The sequence below is a fragment of the Myxine glutinosa genome, chromosome 3 (assembly GCF_964187855.1).
Source record: "Myxine glutinosa chromosome 3, kmMyxGlut1.1, whole genome shotgun sequence".
Classification (NCBI taxonomy): domain Eukaryota; kingdom Metazoa; phylum Chordata; class Myxini; order Myxiniformes; family Myxinidae; genus Myxine; species Myxine glutinosa.
Window position 1 is genome coordinate 24,140,609 of NC_136263.1, and position 18,238 is coordinate 24,158,846.

At 44.4% G+C, this 18,238-nt stretch overlaps 1 protein-coding gene across 2 annotated transcripts in view; it reads left to right on the forward strand.

Annotated features, from left to right (window-relative positions):
* LOC137423744 (uncharacterized) overlaps positions 1-18,238 on the forward strand; it is a 200,832-nt gene that overhangs the window by 44,549 nt on the left and 138,045 nt on the right. For both annotated transcript variants that reach the window (XM_068111209.2, XM_078773776.1), the window contains 2 exons: positions 2,198-2,269; positions 8,875-9,056. In XM_068111209.2, the coding sequence (XP_067967310.2) occupies positions 2,198-2,269; positions 8,875-9,056 (254 nt within the window). The remainder of the gene's footprint in view (positions 1-2,197; positions 2,270-8,874; positions 9,057-18,238) is intronic.

The following is an 18,238-nucleotide window of genomic DNA, read 5'->3' on the forward strand; positions in this document are numbered from 1 at the left end:
GGCTAGCGGCTTGGGTGCTGGCTTAGGATCCTAGGATCCTGGGTTCGAATCCCGTTCGATCGCTGAATTAACGCCAGGGGGGTTGACCCAGCCTGTCATCCTTCCGAGGTCGGCTAATTGAGTACCAGTTCACTGGTAATTCCCTGTTTGTCATTAAAGGCGGCAAAAAGGGTTGGCGTCAGGAAGGGCATCCGGCCGTAAAACATTGCTTCAAAAAGGGGACCAAAAAACAACAACAACAACGGTTCCCGAAAAAGGCCAACCCCCGCTTTGCAGGGAAAAATGGCCTCTAAAGGTGGTTTTAAAAATTTTTTATTGGAAGTCGCACGTACCCTGCCGTGGAGCAAGCTGAATCGCATTATATTTTTTGGCTTTTCATTCAGCTTTTGTGATTTTGATATACAGACTTGGCATTTAATATGGAATTTTTTTTTTGTGGGGGTGAACTTACTTTTCAAGATGTCTTAGAACCAAAAGTTCATTGGAATTATGTTGAAATTATTCTTGATTTTGTTAATGTGACCTTTAAAAGAAACAAAAACCACATTTGACATTTCGAAACAAATAAATTGATCCTTGAAAGTGATGTAAACTGATATCGAACTCAATTCATGGACAGTACTGTGTTAAACTTCTGTACGTTTTCCAGAAGTATCTCTTTATTTTGCACATTAGCCAAAAATGTTTTTAACAAAAACAAAAGTTAAATTACCACTGCGATTACGGACAGTAAAATTACAGTTCAGTACTTCGTGTAACCCCCACGAGCATTCAGGAGAGTACGTACACGTTGAGGCATGCTGTTCACGAGATTTGCCAAGGTTTGGACAGGAATCGCTTGCCATGCAGTGACAATAGCCTGCTGCAATTCATGCACAGAGGTCGGCTGCTGGTCCAAGTGGTCGATTTGACGCCTTAATTCTGCCCACAAGTTCTCTATCGGATTCATATCCGGGGACATGGCAGGCCACTCCATATGCTCTACACCACGGTCAGCAAGAAAGTGTTGGATCATGCGAGCACGATGAGGCCGTGCATTGTCATCTTGGAAGACAAAGTTTCCACGAAAGGCTGCATGAGCAAATGGAAGCAATGTTTCTTCCAGAATGGCCCTGTACTTGAACTGGTTCAGATTTCCATTCAGAACAACCAGGTCAGTTTTGCCCCCTGCATGAAAAGCAGCCCAAACGGTCACCCCACCACCTCCAGCTTGGACTCTTGGCACTATACAATCTTTGTTGTAGGCTTCATGCACTTGTCTGCGCACTCTGATGCGGCCATCTTGACGATAGACCAGAAATCTAGACTTGTCACTGAAGATCACGTGATTCCAGTGTCCTGGCTGCCATTGACGGTGCTCTCTGGCCCACTGCAATCGGCGCTGGCGGTGTTGTCTGGTCAGGCGTGGCTTTCTCAGGGGACGCCTGGCGCGATAGCCTGCTTGAACCAGTCGTGGGTTGACTAGCCTTCTGGATACAGGCACATTTGTCAGTTGCTGCCACTCAGCCCTAAGCCGATTAGCTGACTTGGTACAGCCATTGCGGACGAACCAGTGCAGCTGGCGATCATCCCTCCTTGTGGTTCTGCGGGGACGTCCTGGCCTCGGTATTGGAGTAAGGACACCCCTCTGAGCATTTCGTTTCAGGATCTTTGACACCTGACCTTGAGTGATGCCATACTGCCGAGCAATAGCACGCTGTTTCATGCCGTAATTTCGTAAAGCCACCACTCCATGACGAACAGCATTGTCGAGTTGACGGACCATCTCCAGAGGAAGCGGCAATAAATTTTGGAGATGTGCAGCAGTTGTTTTCCACGAATACAGAACGCAACAACCCTTGTATACCCGACTGTGAAGCCAATCATCAAATGCACCTGTCCATACATTTTGCCACGCCACCTGTGATATAATCCTGTTGTTGACTTCTTGCTGCGACAGACAATCAGTGACATGGTTCTTTCAACAAATAAATCACCAAAGTGTAAAAGAAACTCACCAGATTGATATACTGAGTTAAGAAAGTAAACCCAAGGCAAGGAAAAAAAAATATTCCATATTAAATGCCAAGTCTGTATATATATATTCATACATGCATATACATATATTAAAAATTTTTTTTTTGTGCAACATTGTAAATCTGCGGTGGCGATTGAATCTCCCTCCTCTTACCCCCTTCCTCTTCTTATCATTCCTCAGGGTGGATTTGGGTTATACTGCTTTGGCTGAAGTTATTGATAACTTTGGAAATCTGTCTCCAAATTTACTTTGGTAAGTCCTCATAAATCTGCACATAATACATTTCTTTGCAACTTCTCAACGAGGAGATAATCTGTATTCTGGTTATTACCATTATGGGATGGCAAAGCATGTGCTATGACCGCGTTTTCTGAGGCAAGCCATACATTGTGTGTTCTTTCCAGCCAAGATTCAGGTGAAGTCTGACCATATTACCAGCACACAATGACCCTTACACAATGGGATTTTTGTTGGCATCGACAATAAATTTATTTATCGCAGATGCAAAAACTGGTTGATTATTATCTCTGAAAGATAATCCTACTTTACGATGTAATTTCTCCTGCTACAGTGTCAAGTTGATTTCCTTTAGTTAGATTTTATTTTTTTGAACAAAGCGTATCTCGACAAGGCAAGGGCAGGTGTATGTGTGCAACAACAACAACAACAACATGCATTTTAAAGGCCATTTTCCCTACTAGAGCGGGGGTTAGCCTTGCGGTCCCCATGACAATCTTCTCCATTTTGCCCTATTTTCTGCATCTCTCCTTGTTAACCCCCTTGCCCGCATTTCTTCTTCCACCATCTTTAGCCGAGTCTTTCTTGGTCTTCCCCGCCCTCTACTTCCTTCTACAATCATTTCCATCACTCTTTTCAACCAGTCACTTTCATCCTTCCTCAACACATGACCAAACCATCTCAACCTGTTCCTCTTCACAGCATCAATCACAGGCAATATTCCTATCATCTTTCGCAATTCATCATTTGTCTTCCTCTCCCTCAACGATACTCCGCACATCCGTCGAACCATTCGCATTTCCACCCTTTCCAACCTTCGTTGCTGCTCTACGTTCATTACCCATGTCTCGCTCCCATAAATCGTAACACTTCTCACACATGCAGCATACACCTTTCCCTTCAGCTTCACCGACACTCCCCTCATCATCAGCACGCCACTCAGTTCCCGAAACTTCTTCCATGCACATCTCACTCCAGCAACCGTTGCCGAGTCTGATCCACCTTCTCCATTCAGCATGTCTCTGAGGTAGCAAAATGTTTTCACACCTTCCAGCTTCACGCCGTCTCCAAGATCTAACTCAACATTTCCTCCATCTGCAGCTCCCTCTGTGCACACCTTACATTTGAATGTAGCTGCCACACTGGTTAATGACCCTCTCAGACCACTACATTTTTGATGAACCCACTCAGCGCACATTGTACATTGAATGGAGTTCACTCCGACACCCTTCCTACACACAGCACAGGGCCACTTCCCAGTTCTTTCCACCTCACCACATGCTTTACCACTTGCCATCACCTTCGTCTTTCCTACATTCACCTTCAGACCTTTTGTCTCCATACATTCCTTCCACTTGTTCATCTTTTCCTTCAGTCCATCCATACTTTCTGCAATCAACACCAGATCATATGCATACAACAACTCCCACGGTAAACCCTCCTTTACGTTCTGAGCCAGCACCTCCATCACAGCTACCAATAGTAGTGGACTTCGTACCGACCCCTGATGCACTCCCACCTTCACCTGTATGTGTGCATTACTTCAAAATCATTTTTTAAGCTTGTAATTCGTGTGCAGCTTTAATGATTATAGAAATATCGAGAACAAATGTGCCAGCACAATACCGCACCCCCTGCCTCTCCTTACTCCTCCTTACTGAGCGGTCCCATATGCATTACTATGACTTGATAATTGTCATTAACAGAGGGAGGATGCAGAAGAGATTTATTAAATGCTTCTGTCTTATTAAATCCGAGACTATTTGTATTCTCCAAGAAACTAACAAAATTATAAAATGGGAAAATAATCGTACGAAATATGATTTGGGTTTTCTTTTGTTTTGTTTTTTTATTGTAAGAGATATAAAAACTTTTTTTCTGGTAAAGGCAGTATCTTGGGCCGAAGCCTGTTCCTCATCTTCCTCAACGAACATTCAGATTTTTGTGGAGAACCCTAATTTTTTTCACAGATGCTCCATCCTCTGCCATTACATCCCTAGTCTTTCAGAAAGAAGGCAACAGCTTAGTCCCTCGATGCAGACCTTGATATAATTAGTTGATAGAACATAATTTAATGTTATGGTGGTGGGGAAGTGACAGTTGTGGAGGATTAAGGATTGTAAGGCAGTGGTGAGAGAGCATGATAGCACTCAGCACAAGCCTGTGGTATTTGTGGTATGGATTAAGAAAAGGATGGTGGGTTAAGAGCAAGGGTCGGAAGGTTATTAGGTGGGGAATTGTAGGGGCAACATCGCCGTACAGTACAAGGAGAGGATGAATGCCTGGTATAAGAAACTTAGCGAAGAAGCTGAACGTTTGGAGGAAGAGTGGAAGAAGTAGGGAGAGAAATTTAGGGGAATTGCAGAAGTTTTGTGTGGAAGGACGTCAGGAAATGGTGCATTGTTGAGGGAAAGAAACCAGGTATGGTGGAGGAGGAAGTAGCGATAGCAGTTGGTGCAAACGAAGTTTGGAATAGGATAGAGAAGATCAAGGCAACAAGAAGGAGGCCAACTAGAAGCAGGATTGCAGCATCCCTTTGGGCTAAATAAAAAAGCATCGAGAGCTGTGGATAATGCGAGGAACGATATGGAAGAGGTGTACAAACAAGTTAGAAGAGGATGGTGGAAAGATGATCTATATATTAGCTCAGGACAGGGATGAGGATAGTAAGTGTGGTAAAATGATCATTCCACAAACTCTGAAAGCGTGAGCTTTTATTTAATCAAGTCTCCACTCATCTACAGAAATAAAGGCAGCCAATAAGCAAGCAGTAATATAAGACATTAATATGCAAATGATCCACATACAAGAAAACACACGAAGCTTACCAACTTGAACTCAGTCTCAGACAGTCCTCTCACTCTCGAACCAACTTACTTATAAAGGTGTGACCACGAGAGAGAACTGCAACAGATATAATCCCATAATTTCATCACAGTAAAGACATTAAGTTGTGGGGTGAGGACAGAGGGAGTGTGGTGATGAAGGATGGTGGTGGGAGGGTAGTGACCTACGGGGACAGTATTGAAGGTGTGGGAAAGATATTTCAAAGAGCTCTTGAACCGGAGAGGAAGCAGCAACGGTGAGCTGGAGCAACTGTACTGTTATGTTGAGCTGGTGGAGATCACGGAGGAGGAGGTGCGGAATGCATTAAAAATGGAAGAGCGCTAGGCATTGTTGAGGGTTGTATCGAGATGATAATTGCAGCGGGAGAAGTCTGAGTCAGTTGGATGAAGAGGCGATTAAATGCATGCTTGAGAGAGGGTTCAATTCCGAATGATTGGAGGACTGGGTTAATTGTGCCAATTTGAAAGGGGAGGTTGATGTTTGAGGTGCAAGGTGAAATTGGATTGGGATTTGTGGACCTGAAGAAGGCCAATGACACTGTCCCAGGAAAGGTGTTGATGGTGGCAGATGGATGGGTCCTAGGTCCTAGGATGTTGAGGACAAAACTTCTGCAATTCCTGAGAATGAATGTTTGGTCCTTGAATGTCGAAGGAGTTCAATGTGAACATCGGTTTGAGGCAGGGAATCTCTCAGCTCACTCATGTTTAGCATTGTGGTGATGGAGTTGGTAAGCAGGAAGGTAAACATGAGGTATTCTGGGGATGATGTTGTTTGTGGACGATCTGGCTGTTGTGGTGGAATAGGCAGGACATGCAGGATTGCAGGAAGCACGAGTAGAGTGGAAGAAGGGATTTGAGAATGGATCTGTCTTCTACTGACTCCTCTCCGGCCTTGCTCCCCCAGCTCTCTCTCTGTGCTCTGTCCCCCAAATATTTCTACAGGTCGCGCAAGATCTGCCAGCAAAACCTCTTATGGTTAAACTGCCAAAATCTAGGCTCTCTGGTCTCTGCTCACCTTCACTCTTTCATTCCTCTTTTCTCCCGCCTCTGGAACAAACTGCCCCACTCTCTTCAATCCCACTCCTTCCTGCTGGTCTTTAAAACAGCTGTTCACCACCATCTCTTATCTTCCCCCATCCAAAACCTTGATCTTTTCTACCCCCACTAATTCACCCCAGATCCACTTTTTTTGAAATTCCAACTTCTTTCCTGGAAGTCCTTGCAGTGTCCATATGTTTTATACCTCTCCCACCTCCCCCCCAAGCCCTCTCCCTCCCACAGATCTCTCGATGTCCCTGCTCTCAAATGTTGTGTTTGTGTCCTCCCCCCTCTCTCCCCATCTTGTCTACCGCTCCCCTTATATGTTTTGTGTTGGTTTGACTTTTTGTGTGATTAATGTTAGCTCTTTCACGAGCCTCGATCTTGTATACAAAAAAAAAACGGGCTGAAGATTAGTATGGAGAAGACTGAGATGATTTGGTTCGGGCAGCAGAGGAAATAAATGAATATCAGGTTAGAGGGAAAGGAAATCGTACAGGGAAATAGGTTTGAGTATCTGGGGGAACAACCACCGTCTATGTTAAGTCTGAGGCAGAGGTGCGGAGGATTTAGGTGGGTGTGCATGCGTGAAGAAGTAATGACAGACAGAAATATGTCAAGGAAATTTAAAGGGAAGGATCTGATGCCATGTGCAACGCCGGCTTACCTTTATTGTTTGGAGACAGTGGCACTGACAGAGAGATAACAACAGAGATTGCAGGTTTGCGAGAACAACGAGGTCTAGGATAGCGGGAGTGAAGAGGGTGGATGGATTTTGACTTTTGTATGCCTTTATTTAATTAAACACATTTGAAAAACCGTTAAACATAGCCATCAAAACACCAAGGCATAAAAAGGAAGGTAAATAATTAAAAATCATACTAAAATACACCATTTGGTGTCTGTCTGTCTGATGAATTTTTGACCCCAAAAATTCCGTCGTTACTTATCCAATCTCAACCAAACATGACAGGATGACTAAGGATTACACAATGAAGGTTGTGGCGCTTTCATTTGCCCCCTCTGTGTGTCTGTCTGTCTGTGTCGCCATTTTTCTCAGAGATGGCTGAACGGATCTTCGTCAAACTTTCAGAGGCTCATCAGTGAGTGCCTGGGAGTCTTTTAGGCCAAAAAAATTAAAAAAAAAAAAAGTTCGTTTTTTTGGATTAAAAAAAAAAATTGCTCTATAGTGCCTAAGCCTTTTTAAATTAATGACAGTTATGTACAAGTACACATTTGCAAAAATAAATAGAAATCCTTCACCAGACATTTGAACACAAATAAATCGAACAATTCCGGAAGTGTACGAAGTTGGTAGTACGGATTCTTCTTCTTCCTGATCTGCATCACACTTAACTCAAACGTGATGAACGCCACATTCACCAGTTAGGGATTTTAATTAATTTAGCCTTAAATGATTTGACAAGACTCAATAATTAAGGTCCAAACTCATTTTAGAAGACAATAGCTGATTTTAATGACACATGGGAGTCCAATTCACTGATAAATCAATTCAAATCAACACAAAAAACGAATATCACCACGCCGGCTCAGAACACCACATTCAAGTTCTCCTCGATCTTGCTGCCGTACGTCTATTTATGATCAGAGATGAAAGAGGGGGGGGGGGGGGGTCAAATAAGGTTCAAAAAGATAACAAGCATTGCGTGATTCTTCCACATCTTGGATCAGCTTTTCCCTCGTTATCTTCACCTCTCTCGGCCACAAATGTCAAGTCATGAAGAAACACAGATTTCTAACTATTTTAAAAAGTGAACAGAACCTACTACTTCAGATAGCCTGCCTAGCGTGCATGAAGACCGGTTCTTTCTCAATCTCTAAGAGAAAAACAGGGTTGGAGAAAGTTAAAATCAGTGAGAGTGTATATGTAACAATGATGTATCCATCATTGTTTCAAGTTCTATATTTTGAATCTTTTAATATAATTATATGTGTATATAGGTTTCGTCTGAAAAGTCATATCATATAAAAAGTAAACAATATCAGACTAACAAAGGACAAAAACCTTCCTATTCTCTAATCAAGCTTACTTGGATACGTGGCTATAAAACTAGCTGGCATCACAGTTCAAGCTGAATGGCTGCCTTTAACGCGAGCTTAAAGAATTGTTATATTTTCATAGAATGCAGTTAACACTGATTAATATATGTATTCATTAAGTTTACGTGTTTGCAATGGCAAGGTCGAGGCTCAGGGAAATCCACTTGATTTACACAAATTACGTACGCAAATTAATTTTGCTTCCACACTAGCATATATTCCACGAAAAGGTGATGAACCCCCTTCCTCTCCTGCCTCCCCCTCCCACCCCTCCCTGCCCAGCAATGCCGGGTACTCCTGCTAGTTCTATATAAATTTACACAAGTGAAAGGTTATGGTCTGTGAATGCATATTGATGAAGCAGTCACTCCCATTAAATATATTTTGTTTGTCTGTCAGCATATCTCAAAAAGTTATGGACGGATTTGGACGTGACTTATGGTCTGTGAATGCATATTGGTGAAGCAGTCACTCCCATTAAATATATTTTGTTTGTCTGTCAGCATATCTCAAAAAGTTATGGACGGATTTGGACGTGACTTGGTGAACAGACTGGTTTTATTTTTATGGTGGACAGACTTTACTGTTTATTCCTGGGACTGACTTCTCCCCTCCCCACCTCTCCCCCCCACCCTCCCCCCAACTCATATTTGTTTGCCTTTCCTGTTTTTCTAGGGATTATGTATGCATCAACAATTATGCCAATTGTATGGACTCTGTGGACAATGCACATGGCAGGAAGTCAACGTTGAACACTAATGCACGGTGTGGGGGAATTTCCACAAAGTTCACTGTGCCCAACCTTTCATTTACTCCTTTCTACCCAAGACTGCAAAGAAAAGACTCCATGCCAAACTGTAAGAAATTATTTCACAATCACTGTACATTTAATTTTAAACGGACACATTTTTACCCAAATTTACTACAGGATTGGAACTACCTGCAGAAAACTGATTTCATAAATAAAGTGTATTGTTGCTTGAAGGTGAAGATGTTAAGGAAATCACTTAAAAATACTGTGAATATTCATTAGCTCCACCACCAAAGGTGGATGGAGGTTGTTTTCACTCCTGTTTGTCTGTGAGCAAGATATATCAAAATTATGGCCTGATTCGGATGAAACTTGGCAGACAGTTTGGATGTATGACACGGACAAATTTATTAGATTTTGGTGAGTATCTCGATCCGGATCTGGATGTGATAATTTTTCAACAAATTATTCACCAGTGAGAGAAACAAAAATGATGTTTTGCATGATGTCTCAAAAAGTAGTGGATGGATTTGGATGAAACTTGTTACGGATTCGTCACTTCCGTCGTTGTGGTTTTCATTTACTGTAAGCATTTTTGGTTCCATGTACTGTTATTGTTATCGTTTCAGTGAAATGGAGATAACTGTTTGCAAAAGGTAAAAAATTAATGTTTTAAAAGAAACCGGAAACGGGATCGAGAGAAAACCGGATGAAGAAGAGGAGGAAGAAGAAGCGGAGCAAGTGAGGTCGAGAAGAAGCCGAGTTGCTTTGAGGTCTTGAGCAAACGCTGGCGAACGGGGGTCACGAGTGAACTTTGGGTTTCCTGGGAAAGGTATTCCTGTGACAGAGTGGTTCGCTGTGACAGATAAACCTGCGTGACAGGTTTTGCGGTTGATTCCGAAGAGAATCGTTGAAGTGCAGGTGCGCCTTCAGTACGGGCCCGTCGGCCATTTTGCCTCACTCCCGATTTCGCATCGCTCCAGGCTTTTCACCTCGCTCCAACCATTTCACCGCATCCAGCCGTTAGTCTGGTTTGCGTGTCTAACGTGGATTTCGAGTGGGAATTTGCGGTTCGCCATTTGGGAGCCGTTGAACATTCATACCCGAAGGTGTGATTTCCCAGTCGCCTCTTGAGGGCACCTTTGCGCATCTTTGGCAGCGTGACCGTCAGCCGAACGGGATTCTGGTCTCGATACGACATCGTTCTTACCATCACCGGAGCGTGGATCGACTTTGGTTTGATGCCGGTACAGAGACTTTGGGAATGTTATTTTCGCTCACTTGGAGCACAGCGAGTTATATTGTATGAAACTGATGGTACCATCATAGGAATGATATAACATAACATTGGTTGTATAATTGATTAATATTGTTCTTGTGCTGTTATTCTTGTGTGACCTTAATACAATACTTGTTTTTTGGTAACAATTGGTGTGGTTTCACCATTGGTCTTTGACGCACAGAATAACACATCTTTCTGCCGTGACTCCTTTCGGGGCTCAGAGGTACAACGTGACCGGGGTTTGGGGAGGAGCACGTAACAGAAATTGGGGGCCCGTCCGGGATATAATTCCCGAACATTCCCAAAATTCCCAAATTTGGAATTTTCTAACATTCCCAAATTTTTCAAAAAATTAGAATTTTTTTTGTGTGAAGGTCAACAGGTGCTAACTAATAGTATAGTCACCATGGTGTTTGATGCAGAAAGGTTTGCGGCGTCCCCTAATGAGGCACAGTTCCAGGCGTTAAAAAGATCGGGTATGAGTATGAGATCGGGTATTAGTATGAAGAAAGCAGAGATTCAGACATTGGTGGTAGAGTTTCTAGTGGGACAAGGAACATGGGAAGAGGTAGCCTTGGATTGGTTACCAGAGGAAAAAGGAAATGTGGAGCTCCGGAAATTGGAGATGCAACTGCAGAGCCAGGAAAGGTTAAAAGAGTTGGAATGGAAAGCCGAGGAGAGAATAGCCGAGGAAAGAGCAGAGGAAAGGAGAGCTAAAAAATAACTCGAGGAGAAGAGTAGAGCAGAGGAAAGAAGAGCAGAACAGAAATGAGAACTCGAGGAAAGAAGAGCAGAACAGGAACGAGAACTCGAGGAAAGAAGAGCAGAGGAAGGAGCAGAGGAAAGGAGAGCTGAAAAGGAACTCGAGGAGAGAAGAGCAGAGGAAAGGAGAGCTGAAGAAGAAAGAAGAGCAGAGGAAAGGAGAGCCGAAAGGGAGTTAAAGGAACGGGACATGGAGTATCAGAAGGAACTTAAACTCAAGGAGCTGGAATTACTGGGGGAACGGAGAGAAGTAGTATCCATGCCGGCTAGTTCGACAACCAGTCTCAACTCTTGGGATGTTGGTAGACATGAGGCTGGTTCCACCCTTCAATGAAAAGGAGGTAGCCAAGTTTTTTTTACACTTTGAGAAGGTGGCTCAAATGTTAAAATGGCCTGTGGGGTCCTGGACTATGTTAGTACAAAGTGTTCTGGTGGGTAAAGCTCAAGATATCTATTCGGCTTTACCGATTGACCAATGTGCAGATTATGAGATAGTGAAGAAAGCCATTCTCAAAGCCTATGAATTGGTCCCTGAAGCTTACCGGCAAAAATTCAGGAATGCCAGGAAGAGGGAGCGGAGACCCATCTGGAGTTTGCCAGAATGAAGGAAACTATGTTTGATAGGTGGTGTGACTCGGAGATTGGGAAAGACTTCAACCTTTTGCGACAATTGATCTTGGTGGAGGAATTCAAACAGTGTGTCCACGTGGGCATTAAAGTACATCTGGATGAAAAAAAAGTACCGGAGTTGTATGAGGCAGCAACTGTGGCAGATGACTATGCCTTGACACACAGGATGGGGTTCCACAAACCTAACTTCCCGCGTAGAGTTAGCCAGGGGAGTTACGGCAAATCAGGTTCGGAGAACAAATTTTCAAGGAGGCGGCCTAGAGAGGACTACGCGGACAAATCTGATACCGCGACTTTCAGGGATCAGAAGACTGCAGTTCCAAGACATACCTATCTTTCGGGGGACCCGAGGCAGACCACGAGTTTTTCCTCCGGGCCTACTTGCGCTTTTTGCAAGAAACCTGGGCATTTGATGTCCCAATGTTACGGCCTGAAAAGGAAAAATCAGGAGCGGAGTCAAACTAGTGCAACTCCGAATGCATTGGCCAATGCGAGAAATCGTCCTTTGAGGACAGTGCCTTGTGAAGGTTCCCGTGCCAAAGTTACGGCATCACAGAACGACCTTGTCCAAGAGGGTTGCAAACCTTTTATTTCCGAGGGGTTTGTGTCACTGGATGGGGACTTAACGAACCAGAGACGTGTTAGGGTATTGAGGGACACAGGAGCACATCAATCTTTGATGCTTGAGGGCATTTTGCCATTGTCAGAGAAGACGGCAACTGGTGTTAGTGTTCTTTTACAGGGGGTTGGTGGCTATGTTAAAGCTCCTCTTCATGTCATTCATTTGAAGTCTGATTTGGTGTCAGGACCGGTCACTGTGGGGTTACAAGCCACTCTTCCTGTAGAGGGAATTTCTTTTATTATCGGGAATGATTTGGCTGGTGGTCGAGTTTCTGGTAATCCAATGTTGGTTGAAAAGCCCAGTATGGAAAATAACAGCACAGTTAGAGCAGGAGATTCCGGGTATCTTTCCATCCTGTGCCGTGACTCGTGCTATCGGTAGGAAGCGCACTGAAGAGAAGGAGAAGGAAGGTGATGTGGATTTGGGTTCCTTAGCGATATTGGAGGAAAAGTCTGGAAGAGATAATAGGAAAGGGAGTGACATCAAGGAACCGAAGGAAAAGGTGGCATCTGGACCAAAAGAGGAAATGGAGTGTCCGTCGGAGACATCTGGGAACGAGGTTGAACAAACGGTGCTGGTCCGAAAAAGACTTGTTGAAGAACAACACAGAGATTCGGAGCGAGCTCCGGAGTTTAATTAGTAAAGCCGTTACAGAGGAAGAGGCTATGAAGATACCTGTTGGTTACTTCATGAAAGGGGAAATACTCATGAGAAAATGGAGACCACGGGAGGTGCCAGCAAACGATGAGTGGAAAGTTCATTACCAAATTGTGGTGCCACCGCTGTACCAGAAGGAGATATTGAGTTTGGCGCATGAGACACCTTTGGCCGGGCACCTTGGAGTGAACAAGACATGTGACAGAATATTGGTACATTTTTTCTGGCCAGGATTGCGACGTGATGTGTTGGAGTTCTGTAAATCTTGCCATTCTTGCCAGCTGGTGGGAAAACCTAATCAGAAAGTCCCATCCGCACCTTTAAAACCAATTCCAGCTTTTGAAGAGCCATTCAGCCGAGTCATTATTGACTGTGTTGGCCCTTTACCTAAAACTAAGGCTGGACATCAGTATTTGCTGACCATCATGTGCGCTTCCACGAGCTTCCCAGAGGCAGTGCCTCTTAGAAAAATTACGGCGGCAGTTATTGCGAAGGCCTTGATTAAATTTTTTCACTTAGGTTGGCCTACCTAATGTCATCCAGTCTGATCAGGGTTCCAATTTCATGTCGATGCTTTTTCAGCAAGTGGTACACCTGTTGGGAGTGGAGCAGGTAAGATCAAGTACTTACCATCCCCAGAGCCAAGGGGCCTTGGAAAGGTTTCCCCAGACATTGAAGAATATGATCAGAACGTATTGTTTTGAATGTGACAAGGATTGGGATGAAGGAATACCCTTATTGTTGTTTGCTATGGGGGAATCTGTTCAGGAGTCATTGGGATTCTGTCCTTTTGAACTTGTGTTTGGACACGCAGTTCGAGGACCATTGAAATTGGTGAAAGAACAGTGGCTACAGGAGGAGTCACAGTCAACAGTCGTAGAGTATGTGTCAACGGTTAGGCACAGATTGACAAAGGCTTGTGAAGTTGCGAGAAGAAACTTGAAAGTGACACAGGATAAAATGAAAGTGAGACATGACAATAAATCTCAGATAAGAAATTTCAGTTGTGAGGACCGAGTGTTAGTGTTGCTTCCTGTTCCAGGTCAGCCACTACAGGATAGATATTTTGGTCCCTATGCAATCGAAAGGAGGGATAATGAAACAGATTACGTGGTGACAACTCCCGACCGACGGAAAAAGCGGCAGCTGTGTCATGTCAACCGACAGAAGAAATATTATGAGAGGAAGCCTGTGGGAAAAATGGTTCCTGTCTCACCTGTCGTGCCTGTAGTCGGGGTGCACGAGAATCCAGAGTTAAAACTCTTCACTGATCACAACCCCTTTGCCTTCATTCAAAAAATGAAAAATAAAAATCAGAGGTTGATGAGATGGAGTTTGGCTTTGCAGGAGTTCAACTTGGAAATTGAGCATGTAAAGGGCAGGGACAATGTCGTTGCTGATGCTTTATCCAGAGTGAAATAACTGAAAATTCCTGTAGGTTGTTTGGAAGTTTTGTTGCTTTATTCTGGGGAATATTCATTATTGTTGCTCACGTGAATTGATCATTTGGGTGAGAGTTTTACTTTTGTTTGTTAAAAGGGTTTTAGCATGCAAAGAAAGTTTCCACTATGTTCAAACTTTCTTTCTTGGGTGGGGGGAAGTGTTACGGATTCGTCACCTCCGTCGTCGTGGTTTTCATCCACTGTAAGCGTTTTTGGTTCCATGTTCTGTTATTGTTATCGTTTCAGTGAAATGGAGATGACTGTTTGCAAAAGGTAAAAAATTAATGTTTTAAAAGAAACCGGAAACGGGATCGAGAGAAAACCAGATGAAGAAGAGGAGGAAGAAGATGCGGAGCAAGTGAGGTCGAGAAGAAGCCGAGTTGCTTTGAGGTCTTGAGCAAACGCTGGCGAATGGGGGTCACGAGCGAACTTTGGGTTTCCTGGGAAAGGGATTCCTGTGACAGAGTGGTTCGCTGTGACAGATAAACCTGCGTGACAGGTTTTGCGGTTGATTCCGAAGAGAATCGTTGTTGAAGTGCAGGTACGCCTTCAGTACGGGCCCGTCAGCCATTTTGCCTCGCTCCCGATTTCGCATCGCTCCAGGCTTTTCACCTCGCTCCAAACATTTCACCGCCTCCAGCCGTTAGCCTGGTTTGCGTGTGTAACGTGGATTTCGAGTGGGAATTTACGGTTCGCCGTTTGGGAGCCGTTGAACGTTCATACCCGAAGGTGTGATTTCCCAGTCGCCTCTTGAGGGCACCTTTGCGCATCTTTGGCAGCGTGATTGTCAGCCGAACGGGATTCTGGTCTCGATACGACATCGTTCTTACGATCACCGGAGCGTGGATCGACTTTGGCTTGATGCCGGGACAGAGACTTTGAGAATGTTATTTTCGCTCACTTGGAGCACAGTGAGTTATATTGTACGAAACTGATGGTACCATCATAGGAATGATAAAACATAACATTAGTTGTATAATTGATTAATATTGCTCTTGTGCTGTTATTCTTGTGTGACCTTAATACAATACTTATTTTTTGGTAACAATTGGTGTGGTTTCACCATTGGTCTTTGACACACAGAATAACACATCTTTCTGCCGAGACACCTTTCGGGGCTCGGAGGCACACCGTGACCGGGGTTTGGGGAGGAGCATGTAACAAACTTGGTGGATGAGCTGGATTGATGAGAGGAACAAGTTTATTAGATTTTGGTTAAGGTACGGATGCAGATCCGGCCTATCGATAGGATATGAAATGTAAACCGTTCAACCTTGCGGAAGTATGCACCCTTCCATGAGCCGTTCTCGTTTTAAAATACTTTGACAAAAACAATAGCCGACTTGACTGATTCTGCAACTTTTCGAATTTTCGAGCTTTTGGCAAACCTCGACTCTGATTCTGCAACTGGACCAGACGGCATCAGCCCACGGGTCCTAAAATGCTGCTCTGCCGCTCTATCTCACCATCTCTCTGTTCTCTTTATCCTCTCTTTTGCTCAAGGCCATCTGCCATCTGCTTGGAAATCGGCCAACATTACCGCTTTACACAAAAAGGTGTAAAAACAGATCCTTGCGACTACAGACCAATCAGCCTGCTCCCAATAATCAGCAAGGTCATGGAATCAATCTTCGCTTCTGAAATCAAATCCTTCCTCTTCTCCAATGGCTTGATCTCTGATCATCAATTTGGATTCAGACCAGGTCATTCTACTCTGGACATGCTGCTTCTGCTGTCTCAACAATGGATGGAGGTCCTTAATGCTAAATAAGGAAATCGGAGCTGTCTCCCTCGACATATCATGTGCCTTAGATACGGTCTGGCACCCAGCTCTGATCACCAAACTTTCCTCCTATGGTATCCATGGAAATCTCCACGCATGGTTTACGGTCTTCCTCTCTGGTCGTAGTCTACGTTTGGCCCCGAATGGATTTCTCTCATCTCCCTTCCTGTTCTGGCTGGAGTTCCCCAAGGTAGTGTTCTGGGCCCTGTGCTATTTCTGGTCTTCATCAATGATCTCTCCATCTCTTTGCTGATGACTCCACTCTGCCGCTCCATTCCTCATCCCTCAGATCGGCAGTCTGCAGCCTCCTCACTCTCTGCAGACCTGGACAAAATCGCAGACTTGTCAAACAAGTGGAACATGTCTATAAATCCTGACAAATCTCACACTCTTACTATGTCTCTCCGAAAAGACCAACTGGATAACCCTCCCATCTACTTTCTCAACAATCCTCTCCAAGAAGTTCTGTCACTCAAGCTTTTGGGTCTCGCTATCTGCCATGATCTTTCTTTGAAAAACCACATTTCCAAGCTGGCCTCCAAAACCAGTCGCCGACTGGGCATCCTCCGTCGTGCGAAATCCTTCCTTGGCACACCGAAGCTCCTCACCACATACAAGGCTTTCATCCGCAGCTCAATGGAATGCTGTTCTCCCCTCTGGGACGGTGCACCTGCCTCACACCTAGCTTGGCTTCACGCTGTTGAAACCAAAGCTTTCAGAAGCATTGGAATCTCCCACAATGAAGCTAACTCCGAGGGCCTTTCACATACTCACCGCAGGCAGGTTGGTGGTCCTTCTGTCTTCTACGGAGCCCTCTCCGGCCTAGCTCCCCCAGTTCTGTGCTCTGTCCCCTAAGTATTCCTACAGGTCGCCCAAGATCTGCCTGCAACCCTCTTGTGGTTAAACTGCCAAAATCAAGACTCTTTTCACCTTCACTCTTTCATTCCTCTTTTCTCCCACCTCTGGAACAAACTCCCTCTCTTCAATCCCACTCCTCCCTCCAGGTCTTTAAAAGAGCTGTTCACCACCATCTCTCGTCTTCCCCCATCCAAAACCTTGATCTTTTCTACCCCCGTTAATTCACCCCAGATCCACCTTTTTGAAATACTGACTTCTTTCCTGGAAGTCCTGGCATTGTCCATGTGTTTTATACCTTTCCCACACCCCCCAACCCCCTTTCCATGCCTCCTCCGCCCAAGCCATCTCTCTCCCACAGATCTCCCGATGTCCTTGCTCTCAAATTTTGTACTTGTGTGCTTCCCCCTCTCTCCCCATCTTGGCTCCCACTCCCTTTATCATATGTTTTCTGTTTTATGTGTCAGTTTGTCTTTTTGTGATCAATGTTAGCTCTTACACGAGCCTTGATCTTGTATACAAAAAAAAGAAGCCAAAAACACACTTCTACGTTTCATGTGCAGCTTGTGGTTGATTGGCTGCACTTTTTCATGGGGGTGTGGCTGTGCTGCTGATGCAGTACCCCTGTTGCCAATAAGTTGGTAATTATTTTGCCAACTTCGGAAGGATGATGGGTTGAGTCAACCCACTTGGTGTTATTTCAATGAAATGACAGGGACTCAAACTCGGGAAACTAAGATTTCAAGCCAGCTTGGTCAACAATTAAGCCAACACCAGGCTACAGACTTGTATGTACGTAGTTGCTTTACTTAATTTACCTAATGGGTCGTGCTCACTCGGAAGCACCCTTTTTTTTTTTTTTTTTTTTTGTATACAAGATCGAGGCTCGTGAAGGAGCGAACATTTATCACACAGAAAGACAAATCGACAAACCGACACATAACCGACAAACCGACACATAAAACAAAAAGCATCAGGAGCGGTAGACGAGATGGGGAGAGAGGGGGAAGGACACAAACGCAACATTTGAGAGCAGGAACCGAGAGACATGGAGACATCGAGAGATCTGTGGGAGGGAGAGGGCTTTGGGGGGGAGGCATGGGAAAGGGGGTGGGAGAGGCATAAAACATATGGACACTGCCAGGACTACCAGGAAAGAAGTTGGAATTACAAACAGGGTGGATCTGGGGTGAATTAGTGGGGGTAGAAAAGATCAAGGTTTTGGATGGGGGAAGATAAGAGATGGTGGTGAACA